The sequence below is a fragment of the Bubalus bubalis genome, chromosome 5, assembly GCF_019923935.1.
Source record: "Bubalus bubalis isolate 160015118507 breed Murrah chromosome 5, NDDB_SH_1, whole genome shotgun sequence".
NCBI lineage: Eukaryota > Metazoa > Chordata > Mammalia > Artiodactyla > Bovidae > Bubalus > Bubalus bubalis.
Window position 1 is genome coordinate 92349915 of NC_059161.1, and position 13700 is coordinate 92363614.

Genomic DNA, 13700 nt, shown 5'->3' on the forward strand with positions numbered 1-13700 from the left:
TTGCAACAACACAAGAGACAGCTCTACACACAGACATCACCAAATGGTCAATACTGAAATCAGATTGATGATATTGTTTGTAGCCAAAGATGGAGAAGTTCTATGCAGTCAGCAAAAACAAGACCAGGAGTTGATTATGGCTCAGATCATCAGCTCCTTATTGCAAAATTTCAGGCTCAAATTGAAGCAAGTAGGGAAAACTATTAGGCCATTCAGGTATGACCTAAATCAAATTCCTTATGATTATACAGTGGAAGTGACAAATAGATTCAAGGGATTAGATCTGATAGACAGAGTGCCTGATGAACTATGGACGGAGGTTCGTGACATTGTACAGGATGCTGTGATCAATACCAGCCCCAATAAGAAGAACTGCAACAAGGCAAAATGCAACAAGGTCTGAGGAGGCCTTACAAATAGCTGAGAAAAGAAGAGAAGCAAAATGCAAAGGAGAAAGGGAAAGATACCCAATTGAATGCAGAGTTCCAGAGAAAAGCAAGGAGAGATAAGAAAGGTTTAAGTGAAGAATACAAAGAAATAGAGGGAAAAAAATAGAGTGGGAAAGAGTAGAGATCTCTTCAAGAAAATTGGAGATACCAAGTGAACATTTCATGCAAAGAGGGGCTCAATAAAGGAGAGAAATGGCAAGGACCTAAAAAAAAGAGATTAAGAAGAAATGGCAAGAATACACAGAACAAACTGTACAAAAAAAGGTCTTAATGACCCAGATAACCACAATGGTATGGTCACTGACCTAGAACCAGACATCCCAGAGTGTGAAGTCAAGTGGGCCTTAGGAAGCATTAGTATGAACCAAGCTAGAGGAGGTGATGGAATTCTAGCCGAGCTATTTCAAATCCTAAAAGATGATGCTGTGAAAGTGCTGCACTCAATATGCCAGCAAATTTGGAAAACTCAGCAGTGGCCACAGGACTGAAAAGGTCAGTTTTCATTCCAATCTCACAGAAAGGCAATGAAAAAGGATGTTTAAGTTACCATACAATTGTATTCATTTCACATGCTAGCAAGATTATGTTCAAAATCCTTCAAGCTAGGTTTGGGCAGTATGTGAACTGAGAACTTACAAGCTGGATTTAGAAAAAGCAGAGGAACCACCAATCAAATTTCCAACCTCCATTGGATCATGGAAAAAGCAAGGGAATTTTTAAAAGCATCTACAGTTCTGCTTCATTGACTAGGCTAGAGCCTTTGACTGTGTAGATCCCAACAAACTGTGGAAAATTCTTAAAGAGATAGGAATACCAGACCAACTTATCTGCCTCGTGAGAAAACTATATGCAGGACAAGAAGTAAGTTAGAACTGGACGTAGAACAACAGACTGGTTTAAAATTGTGAAAGGAGTATGTCAAGGCTGTATATCATCAGCCCGCTTATTTAACTTACATGCAGAGTACATCACGCACATGCCAGGGTGGATGGCAAGCTGGAAGCAAGATTTCTGGGAAAAATATCAACAACCTCAGATATGCAGATGATATCACTCTCATGGTAGACAGCAAAGAGGAACGAAACAGCTTCTTGATGAAGGTGAAAGAGGAGAGTGAAAAGTTGGCTTAAAATTTAACACTAAAAAAAGGAAGATCATGACATCCTGTCCCATCACTTCATGGCGAATAGTTGGGGGAAAAGTGGAAACAGTGACAGATTTTATTTTCTTGGGCTCCTAAATTACTATGTAAGGTGACTATGGCCACAAAATTAAAAGACACTTGCTCTTTGGAAGAAAAGCTATGACAAACCTAGACAGCATATTAAAAAACGGAGACATCACTTTGCCCACAAAGGTCTGTATAGTCAAAGCTATAGTATGGATGTGAGAATAGGACCATAAAGAAGGCTGAGCATCAAAGAATTAATGCTTTCAAAATATGATGCTGGAGAAGACTCTTGAGAGTCCCTTGGACTGCAAGGAGATCAAACCAGTCAATCCTAAAGGAAATCAACCCTGAATATTCATTGGAAGGACTGATGTTGAAGCTGAGGCTCCATACTTTAGCCACCTGATACGAAGAGCTGCCTCACTGGTAAAGATTGTGATGCTGGGAAAGATTGAGGGCAAAAGAAGTGGGCAACAGAGGATAAGATGGCTGGATGGCATCACTGACTCAATGGACATGAGTTTGAGCAAACTCAGGAGATAGGGAAGGACAGGGAAGGCTGGCGTGCTGCAGTTTATGGGGTCACAAAGAGTCGGACACAACTTAGCAACTGAACAACAACCAAGTTCTTATAAAACACTGGCTCTCTTTCCTGCTTTGTGCAATATGTACTCACAGCGTGTTTATTTCATACGTAGTGGTTTGTCTCTCTTAATCCCCATCTGGCCCCACTCCACTGTTTCCCTCTCCCTTCTGGTAACCACTTGTGTGCTCTCTTTATCTGTGAGTCTGTTTCTGTTTTGTTATATATTCATTATATTTGTTTGTTTTGTTTTTACATGAAAACTCTTTAAAAATCTTCCACATAATATAATGGGTTATTAGTATAAGAATTTTAAATTAGAAAAAGTAAATCATTTGGCGTATGCTTAGGACAGTTCATTTGCATAGAATTTTACAGATTTATTTCTTTGGCGTTCCTCCTTATTATTAAAATAAACATCCTAATTTACTGTTATACAAAATTCTCTTTTTAAAAACACATTTAAATCTCACGAGTTGAGAAATTTCCAAATAACTTAGTTTAAAAGACTTGTCCAAGGAAAACAAATAAAAACTACCATCACTCACAAATGATATATTTTATGCACAGAGGTCACTAACAATATGCCCCTGTGTAAGTTACATAGATATGTATTGGGGTCTAATGTTTCATTATAATCTTAAAAGCTGTATTCTTTCTGCAGAGACTCGTTTTGCATATTAAACATATAAGGATAATCCTTAGTTCCAAATGAATTTTGTTCTCTCCCATTTTTCTATTAAAATATCAGGCTCCCTCCACAAAGTCAAAATTTTCTCATTTTTGATAGAACCATGGGTACAAGAAATGCTTTACTTTGCTCTTAACTTTGCAAGAAGGGCAAATGTGATGCAACTTATAGCTTTTTTGGTCTGAGGAACATGAGGCAGAGATGAGACTAGAGGATAAATGGTAGAGAATGACTACCCCATCTAAGTGAGCCATGTTCTAGACAACTGTTGCTGTACAATGAGACTGAGAGTCAGTATTCATAGAATGTCTGGGTTGGTTTTTTCCATGTAAAGCCATGAATCCACATTTGATGCAAGTTTTTCTAATTTTAAACGTGAGCAACGAATTCAAAAATTTGTTAACACTGTGGTTCATATTAAGCCTCCAGCTTGTCAATTGACAGCCTCTGGAATATATTGTACTTTAGACTCTGGGATTTTGAATTAGAAAATCTGCACCTTAGTTCTGCCTTTGCTACTTACTAAACTCAGTAAAAAGTTGGGCAAGTAGTCTTGTTTAACTACACTAGAGAGTTGTCAAAAAAATTTCATCATCAGGTTGCCTACTTTTCTCAATATTTTGTTATAAAATTTTTCAAACATAAAGAAATTTAAAGAATGCTATAATGAACACCCATATACTTGCCATCTAGATTCTGGCTTCAACATTTTACTATACTTCCTCTTCCATCTATCCAGTCACCAATACATCTTCCTTTTAGAATTAGTTTCAAAGTTGTTGCGGACATCAGTGTACCTCCATCATTGGATTGTTTTGAGGAATAAATAGAATGATGCACAGAAAGCATCAAGTACAACATTTAGCATCTAGGTAAACAGAGTCATAATAGCCTCCTTCCTGCCATCTGTTTATTATCTATAGCTTGAATGTCATTGGTCCCACTGAGAATATGTGATTTATACTGGGGGGAAAAAAAGATATTTTTTATAATAACTTTTTTGTCAAAAATCCTATTAACCCCTACCTTCAAAAACGTATCTAGAACCTGGATTTCTGGTATCAGCCAATGGAAAGTATCCCCGTTCCTAATTCTCCCTTTTATGTAGAAAAGCAAAAACAACTTTAGACATAATCAAACAAACAAACATAAAGACACTCTAAAAAGCTGGACAAAGGACTCCTCTGGTGGTCCAGTGGTTAAGAATCCGCCTGCCAATGCAGGGGACATGGTTTCGATCCCTGGTTTGGGAAGTTCCTACCTGCTGTGGAGCAACTAAGCCCATGAGCCACAGCTACTGAGCCCACACAATGCAACTGCTGAATCCTCATGCCCTAGAGCCCTAGAGTCCACATGCTGTAGAGCTTCCCATGCTCTGCAACAAGGGAAACCACCACCATGACAAGCCTGCATATACAATGAAGAAAGAGTAGCCCCTGCTCCCTGCAACCTAGAGAAAACCTGCTTACAGCAACAGAGACCCAGCACAGCCATAAATAAATTTTTTTTTTTTTTAAGTTGGAAAGATGTCAGGCTGGCTCAAAGAGGAATGACACTGATGTGAGTTATCTGGATTTTCTTTCTGCATCCCATATATCCTGGATGGGCCACAGAAGGTTATACCCTGAAACCGCCACTACGAATAGATTAAAAAGCCTCAAGAAAAGCCTGCTCCCTGTAACCAAAGGACTGGGGAAAGAGTAGACTAATAGAACAGGGAAGTTTTGGGCAGTGGGGTCCTACTCTAGCCAGATAACAAAGAAAAAGTCGTCCACTCACCATTGTGGTACCAGTAGACCATGTGGATAGCTGGACTCCTGACCCCACCAGAGACAACTGGGATACGCAATTATGAGATGGCCCTTCATTTCTTCCACTGGGTTGGTGTCAGGAGGCCAAAGAAGAGCTGAACTTCCATTCCCATCCTGCAACTAAAAGGCAGAATAAGATAGTATGAGGTGTTGTTAGTTGATACTCCACTTTCAGTGGGAAGCTGAACTTGCATCTTTACCCAGCAGCAGCAAAGAGCTGGAATGATAGTAGCTTTCTGTTCCCTTAATCCTGGTATTGGCAGGGCCCTGCTGGGAGCTGAACTTCTATCCCTGGGCAGTGGCAACAGACAGGAGGAGGGAGAATGAAGCAGCATTTATTGGCAAACCACTTTACCTGTCCATGGGGCTCGATGCAGGTGGGGAGGGCTGAACTTCTAGCCCCTCTCAGAGGCAAAACAAGGTGGTTCAAGGTAGTACTGGTCAACATGCCACTTTCTCTCCATCTTTGGTGTCAGTGGGTCCAGAAGGACCTGAGCCTCTACCCCACCAAGTGGCAGGCAGGTAGAATGACTAGAATGCAAACTGGTACCCCACTCTCCTCTCTGGTGTCATCAGACCCATGTGGAGAGCTGAATACCCATCCCACTTGGATCTGCTAAACAAATCTACAACCTGGAAAAGACTAAAATAAGATATAATCCAGTGCCTCACAATATAACACCCAAAATGTCCAGTATACAATAAAAGATCACTTATACCAAAAACGAGGATAACTTCAACTTGAATGAGGAAAGACAAAAGATAGAACATTGAGGTAATAATAAAACAGATGTTGGAATTTTCTGTCAAGGATTTTAAAGCAGCCATCATGCTTCAATGAGCAATTACAAATACACTTGAAATCAATTTTTTTTTTTGGAAAGAGTCTCAGCAAAGGAATAAAAGATATAAAGAAAAACCAAATAGAATATTAAAGCTTTTTTTTTTAATTAAATTAATTTATTTTCAGTTCAGTTCAGTCGCTCAGTCATGTCCAACTCTTTCTGACCCCATGAACTGCAGCATGCCAGGCCTCCCTGTCCATCACCAACTCCCAGAGTTCACTCAGACTCACGTCCATCGAGTCAGTGATGCCATCCAGCCATCTCATCCTCTGTCGTCCCCTTCTCCTCCTGCCCCCAATCCCTCCCAGCATCAGAGTCTTTTCCAATGAGTCAACTCTTTGCACGAGGTAGCCAAAGTACTGGAGTTTCAGCTTTAGCATCATTCCTTCCAAAGAAATCCCAGGGCTGATCTCCTTCAGAATGCACTGGTTGGATCTCCTTGCAGTCCAAGGGATTCTCAAGAGTCTTCTCCAACACCACAGTTCAAAAGCATCAATTCTTCAGCGCTCAGCTTTTTTCACAGTCCAACTCTCACATCCATACATAACCCCTGGAAAAACCATAGCCTTGACTACACAGACCTTTGTTGGCAAAGTAATGTCTCTGCTTTTCAATATGCTATCTAGGTTGGTCATAACTTTCCTTCCAAGGAGTAAGCATCTTTTAATTTCATGGCTGCGGTCACCATCTGCAGTGATTTTGGAGCCCAAAAAATAAAGTCTGACACTGTTTCCACTGTTTCCCCATCTATTTCCCATGAAGTGATGGGACCAGATGCCATGATCTTCGTTTTCTGAACGTTGAGCTTTAAGCCAACTTTTTCACTCTCCTCTTTCACTTTTATCAAGAGGCTTTTTAGTTCCTCTTCACTTTCCGCCATAAGGGTGGTGTCATCTGCATATCTGAGGTGATTGATATTTCTCCTGGCAATCTTGATTCCAGCTTGTGCTTCTTCCAGTCCAGCGTTTCTCATGATGTACTCTGCATATAAGTTAAATAAGCAGGGTAACAATATATAGCCTTGACATACTCCTTTTCCTATTTGGAACCAGTCTGTTGTTCAATCTGAACAGAAAAAGAAAACAGACTAGAAATGTATCCACTGTCCACCACCTCCTCTAATACCACTCTTGCCCTTGGCATTATTATATTTTGCCTAAATATAACAAAATCCACTGAACCGGTCTTCTTTAGTCTTTGCCTCTCATATCTACTTTATACCAAAGTAATCATTTAAAATGTAAATCAGATCAGGTAATTTTTCCCAGTGGGTCCCTTTTTCTCTCAGAGTAAAAATCAAAGTTTTTAAATGGTCTACGGGACCCTTCAGGATTTATCCCCTGTTGCCTATCTGCCTGTGGGAGTCAAAATTCTGAAATGGCCCCATGATCTCCATCTTCTGGTGTTGCTCCCACAGTTAAGTTACCTTACATGGAAAAGGGACTTTGCAAATGTAATTAACGTTACTAAGCAGTTGATCTTAAGGTGAAGAATCATCTGGATGCTTCAAACCTAATCACACAGACCTTGGAAAAGCAGAGAGTTAAATCCAGCCAGCTTCTGAAGAACAAGCCAGAGAGCTTCCAGAAAAGGAAAGGATTCAGTGTACCATTTCTGACTTGAAGTTTAGAGAGGACCACATGAGAAGTAAAGGGGGTTGCCTCTAGAAGCTGAAAGAGACTCCCAACTGGTAGCCAGCAAGGAAATAGGACCTCAGTCTTTGTTATGGCTAATTTTGTATGTCAACTTGACTGGGTCACAGGGTGCCCAGATAATTAAACCTTACTCAGGGTGTGTCTGTGAGGATGTTTCTGGATGAGACTATCATTTGTATCAGTATACTGAGTAAAGCTGATTGTCCTCTCTCATATGAGTAGCCCCATCCAACCCACTGAAGGCCTGAATAAAACCAAAGACAAAGTAAGAGACAATTTGCTCTTTCTTTCTGCCTTTGATCTGGGGCATTGCTTTTCTCCTAACTTTAGACTCAAACTTGAGCTGGAAGTTATACCATCAGCTCTCCTGGGTCTCCAGCTTGCTGACTATAGATCCTGGAACTTCTCATCATCCATGGCTCCATCAGTCAATTCCTTATAATAAAATACTGAGTTGGCCAAAAAAAGGTTCATTTGGATTTTTTCCATAAAATCTTACAGAAATAACTGAACGAACTCTTTTGGCCAACCCGATATATGTAAAACAGTCCTACAAGTACAAGATACTGAAATCTGCCAACAAGCTAATTTGAATATGGATCTGGCTTTTTCCCCAGAGCATCCCAATAAAGTTTGTCCTGGCTGACACCTTGATAACAACCTTATGAAATCCTAGGCAGACAACCTAGACAAGGCCACCCCGACTTCTGACCCACAAAACTGTGAGGTAATCTGTCACCACTCAGTTTGTGGTGATCTGTTACTCATCAATAGAAAACCAGTACACTGATGTCATCTTTTACCCATTCTCCTTCCCTTGTCCACTCATTCAGCCGCATGGCCTCCTAGCTTTTCCTTGACAACACCAGGCACCTTCCCATATTAGGGCCTCTGTCCCTGCTAGCTGGAACATCTCCTTTAGATAGCATGATGAGATTCCTCACCTCTTCAGTCTTTCCTCAACTGTCACCTTTTCAGTAAATCCTGCGCAAGCTCATCCCTGCAAGCACCTGTCCTTGAACTCCTCCACTTTTTCTTTTTCCCAAAATATGTACTGCTTTCTAACATACCCTATAACAAACTGACTTATTGCATGTTATTGCGTATAAGTAGTCTACACCCACCAGAATGAACTAACTCTATGTCAAGTTACTTCTTAATACATAGCATTGTTACGTATCACTTATAGTCCAAGCTCTAGTGTGCATTGTACACCTTTCTTCAAATAAGGGTAAATATAGCTATAATGCATCTCTTTATGCAAGGAAATGTGATAGCAAATAAAAAAGTCTGTGTAGTCATTATTATGATGACCTAAATATCATATAATATTCCTTATGTGTAGAATCTAAAAAAAATGCTACAGATGAACTTATTTGCAAAGCAAAAAGAGAGTCATAGATTGAGAGAACAAACTTAGGTTACCAAGGAGGGGGAAAGAGGGTTGGGATGAATTGGGAGATTGGGATAGACATGAAATCACTGCTATGTATAAAACAGATAACTAATTAAAAACCTACTGTACAGCACAGGAAACTCTACTCAATGCTCTGTGGTGACCTCAGTGGGAAGGATATGGATATACAGAGAGTGGATATGCATACACAAAGAGGAATTAAAGATCCTGATGAGAGTGAAAGAGGAGAGTGAACAAGCTGACTTAAAATTCAACATTCAAAAAAACAAAGATCATGGAATCCAGTCCTTTCACTTCATGGCCAATAGATGGAGAAAAAGTGGAAAAATAGTGACAGTCTTTATTTTCTTGGACTCCAGAATCACTGCAAACAGTGACTGAAGCCACAAAATTAAAAGACACTTGCTCTTTGGAAGAAAAGCTGTGACAAACCTAGACAGCATATTAAAAAGCAGAGATGTCACTTTGCCGACAAAAGTCTGTATAGTCAAAGCTATGGTTTTTCCAGTAGTCATGTATGGATGTGAGAGTTGGACTATAAAGAAGGCAGAGCGCTAAAGAATTGATGCTTTTGAACAGTGGTGTTGGAGAAGACTCTTGAGAGTCCCTTGCACAGCAAGGAGATCAAATCAGTCAATCCTAAAGGAACTCAACCCTGAATATTCATTGGAAGGACTGATGCTCAAGCTGAAGCTCCAATACTTTAGCCACCTGATGCAAAGAGCTGCTTCACTGGAAAAGACTCTGATGCTGGGAAAGATTGAGGGCAGGAGGAGAAGGGGGTGGCAGAAGATGAGATGACTGGATGGCATCACTGATTCAATGGACGTGAGTTGGAGTTTATTCCAGAAGATAGTGAAAGACCAGGAAGCCTGGCATGCTGCAGTCCATGGGGTCACAAAGAGTTGGTCATGGCTTAGCCACTGAACTACAACAATACGTTTATGTGTAACTTATTCACTTTATTGCACAGCAGAAACTAACACAACATTGTAAAGCAGCAATACTCCAATAAAAAATTAATTAAAAAAATAAAAATATATTGGACTTTTTGTCATTCTTACATCATTAAGAGTAGGAAAATAGAAGAGAAACATTTCATAACTGGAACTGAGATATTTGAAAGAGAAGGGTAGGTGATATTAAAAAAAAGATCTTGGTCAAACCTGAGGCTTGCAGGATAACATTTTCTGAAACTGAGATAATTCGACTAGATGCTTTCTTAGAACCCTTGCAATTCTGTGTTCCATAAGTTTTCAACCTCTAAACAATCTCAATGAACTGTTGGCTTAAGATTTGATCTCTCATCCTTTTACTATGACCGTCAAGCCTGCCTTTGCAGTCCTCTCTGAGAATCTAAACTCCTATCCTTTGTCTCTAACTGCTTCACACATCTCCACGAGGATGTCTGACTAGTACCTGGAATTAAGCATGTCAACATCATACTCATGCTCGTACCCTGCATTCCACCCACACTCTCTCCCCTTTTTGCAAGTACTTATATACAATGCGGGAGACCTGGGTTCCATCCCTGGGTCTGGAAGATCTGCTCAAAATGGAAATGGCAATCCACTCCAGTACTATTGTCTGGAAAATCCCATGGACAGAGGAGCCTGGTAGGCTACAGTCCATGGGGTCGCAAAGAGTCAGATATGACTGAGCGACTTCACGTTCACTTTCATATGTTCTTCCTTCCTCCTTTCCAATACCCGAAACAACCTCTGTTCCTGCCTTCAAATTGCCTCTTTCATGTTGCCGGTTCTTTTCATCATCACTGCCCTCCCTCTTGGGCAGCCTGTCACTTCCTTAAACCTGGATTCCTTGGTCAATATCCTCAGTAGCTTTCCTGTCTCCCATCATATCTGTGCTTCCAACTCCATCAATCCTACCCGTGGACATTTGTAATCTTCCTAACATTGATTTAAATAGTATTCATGCCTCAAAAGTCTTCCAGTGAGTCCCCACTGCCTCCAGAGTAAATTTTAATTAAACAAAAAACAAGCCCACAGGCTGTCATGTAATATAGTTCATCATCTGGCCTATTCAGTCTAGTCTCTTGTCCCCCAGATTCTCTTCCTCTCTTTGGATACGTCCATCCTATTGAATACTGCTGCAGTAGGTGCTCAGGACAAGAACAGATGCTATAAACAGAGGAAAATTGGAAGTAAAGCTAGTTTAAGGAAATGTTTTGGAATTAAGGGATACATTTGCATGGTATATTGGTATTTGTTACAGTGAGGAATTCAGACATCTGCCCTGATATTGGCATATTTTTGATATGCAAATTTATCATAATTGGAGAAGCCATTTTCATAGGTAGTAAGTAAAAGCGATGTAAATCTTGACTGGGCCACCCTATGGACGTGATTCTCCACTTGTTTCTGCAGGGAGCCCCGCAAGGTGGTCCTGCATAAAGGCTCCACTGGCCTGGGCTTCAACATCGTGGGCGGAGAAGACGGAGAAGGTATTTTTGTCTCCTTCATTCTGGCTGGTGGACCAGCAGACCTGAGCGGGGAGCTCCAGAGAGGAGACCAGATCCTATCTGTGAGTATTGCTCCTTAATCTTTATTCCCTCCATGTCTGACACCATCTGAGAGAAAGTCCCTTCCAGTTATAACTCCAAAAGCACCCTCATTCCAAAGGAAATACAGAAGAAAGCATTATGGCTTCAGGTACACGTCGCAATTTAAATGGTGTTCAGGTTTGAGGTGCGTTACTTCCTTCAGAATCAGGTAGAGGTGCCAGTGTTTTCATTTAGATTTTCTGAGACATATTTGTATCCAGTAGAACATTGAGAAGCATGCATTTTTTTTTCAGTATGTTACTTATTTTTCAAAGTGCTAAATTTCTTTCAAAATCCATCATTATACTCTAAAAACTGCATCTTCATGATGCATGGAGTTTGTTGCATGTAACTGTTTAAGAATAATGTAGGGGCTTCCCCATGGCTCAGTGGTAAAGAATCTGCCTGCCAGTGCAGGAGACACAGGTTTGATCCCTGTTCCAGGAAGATCCCAGATGTCACAAAGCAACTAAGCCCGTGTGCCACACCTATTCAGCCTGTGCTCTCGAGTCCAGAAGCCACAACTACTGAAGTCCACATGCCCTAGATGCTCCACAACAAGAGAAGCCACCACAATGAGAAGCCCACACACCACAGCTAGGGAGTGGCCCCCCTCGCCGCAGCTAGAGAAGCGCCTGAGCAGCAACAAAGACTCAGCATAGCCAAAAATACAAATAATTTTTTAAAAATGAATAATGTGTAAAATAGTGCTACATACAATTTGCTGATGTTGCTAAGTGGTAGCACATCACCATTTACTTAAATACAAAAATTACTAGCAATGAGTTAGTAAGGATTTATGTACCAGCCATATTAGAAAAGTAATAACTTTATAAAAGTAACTTATATTCTCACAGTCACCGTGAAAGGTAAATCACCACATCCAGATGAAAAGAATATGGTTCAGAGAGGTTAAATGACCTGTCAAAGTTCACCTAACTATGGATTTCCCTGGTGGTCCAGTGGTTAAGATTCTGTGCTTCCACTGCAGTGGACATGAGTTCAGTCCCTGGTCAGAGAAATAAGATCCTGCAAGCCATGTAGCATGGAGGAAAAAAAAGTGCACCTAACTAGAGAGTCAGAGTAAATATTCAGTCTTAATATCCATCACCTACCTCTTCTTACTCGCCTTCCTTCGTTCCATCTTGCTTTCCCCACTCCTCTCTTCTCCAAGCCATTTCTTCTCTTTGAATATCTATTGATGCTTCTTTCTATTACATCAAGCTACCTCCTTGGGATAAATTCTATGATAAGTAGTTAAATCCAATATAAGTGTTCATGTCCACTCTGCAGTTTTGGCAATCATGCAAATAATAAGAGAGAATTACATAAAGAGCCCAGTTTTATGGCTATGGTTATGCTGCTGCTGCTAAGTCGCTTCAGTCGTGTCCGACTCTGTGTGACCCCATAGACGGCAGCCCACCAGGCTCCCCTGTCCCTGGGATTCACCAGGCAAGAACACTGGAGTGGGCTGCCATTTCCTTCTCCAATGTATGAAAGTGAAAAGTGAAGTCACTCAGTCATGTCCGACTCTTAGCAACCCCACGGACTGCAGCCCACCAGGCTCCTCCATCCATGGGATTTTCCAGACAAGAGTACTGGAGTGGGGTGCCATTGCTTTCTCCGGCTATGGTTATGATTCGTAACTAAATAAAGCATTTAGTTTGTGGTTTTCATTGTGCCCTTTGGAAAATTCATCTTTGCTGTATAGCTATGATATATAACTAGAATTTTCCAAGTGACCTTATATTTGTTAACCATCACTCCAACTCCCACCCCCTGCACACATGATTTACCTATAGGATGCAGTCAGTTGACCTGAGCAGTGTCCAGTGGTCTGCATGCTTGACCCTCCCTTTTGCATGTCTGTGGTTCTCCCACACATAGAGGTTCCTGCTCACTCAGCAACTATCAGATGTCTAGAAGGATTGAGTATGGAAGAATTAGGGTAAGGTCCCGTGCCAGGGCCTTGTTCTATCGCCTATCATCACCCCTTCAACTACTCCCCCCGACCTACTTCTTCTATACTTAAATGACATATAAGATATAACTTAACATTTCTCCAAAGAAGACATACAGATAGCTGATAAACACATGAAAAGATATTCAGTATCATTCATTACTAGAAAAATGTAAAATCAAAACTATAATGAGATGTCACCTCACACTGGTCAGAAGGGCCATCATCAAAAACTCTACAAATAATAAATGCTGGAGAGGATGTGGAGAAAAGGGAACCCTCTTGTACCATTGGTGGGAATGTAAATTGATGCAGCCATTGTGAACAGTGTAGAGATTCCTTAAAAACTAGGAATAAATCTGCCATATGACCCAGCAACCCACTACTGTGCATATACCCTGAGAAAACCAGTTTTAAAAGACATGTACTCCAGTGTTCATTGCAGCACTATTTACAGTAGCCAGGACCTGGAAGCAACCCAGAAATCCATTGAGAGGTAAATGGATAAAGAGGCTGTGGTACCTATATACAGTGGAATATTGGTGGTGCTTTAGT

The 13700-nt window shown here is 40.8% G+C and overlaps 1 protein-coding gene across 32 annotated transcripts in view; it reads left to right on the plus strand.

Moving 5' to 3' along the window:
- DLG2 (discs large MAGUK scaffold protein 2) overlaps window positions 1-13700 on the plus strand; it is a 2352634-nt gene that overhangs the window by 1923517 nt on the left and 415417 nt on the right. For all 32 annotated transcript variants that reach the window (XM_045165939.1, XM_045165929.1, XM_045165926.1 and 29 more), the window contains one exon: window positions 11010-11166. In XM_045165939.1, coding sequence (XP_045021874.1) covers window positions 11010-11166 — 157 coding nt within the window. The remainder of the gene's footprint in view (window positions 1-11009; window positions 11167-13700) is intronic.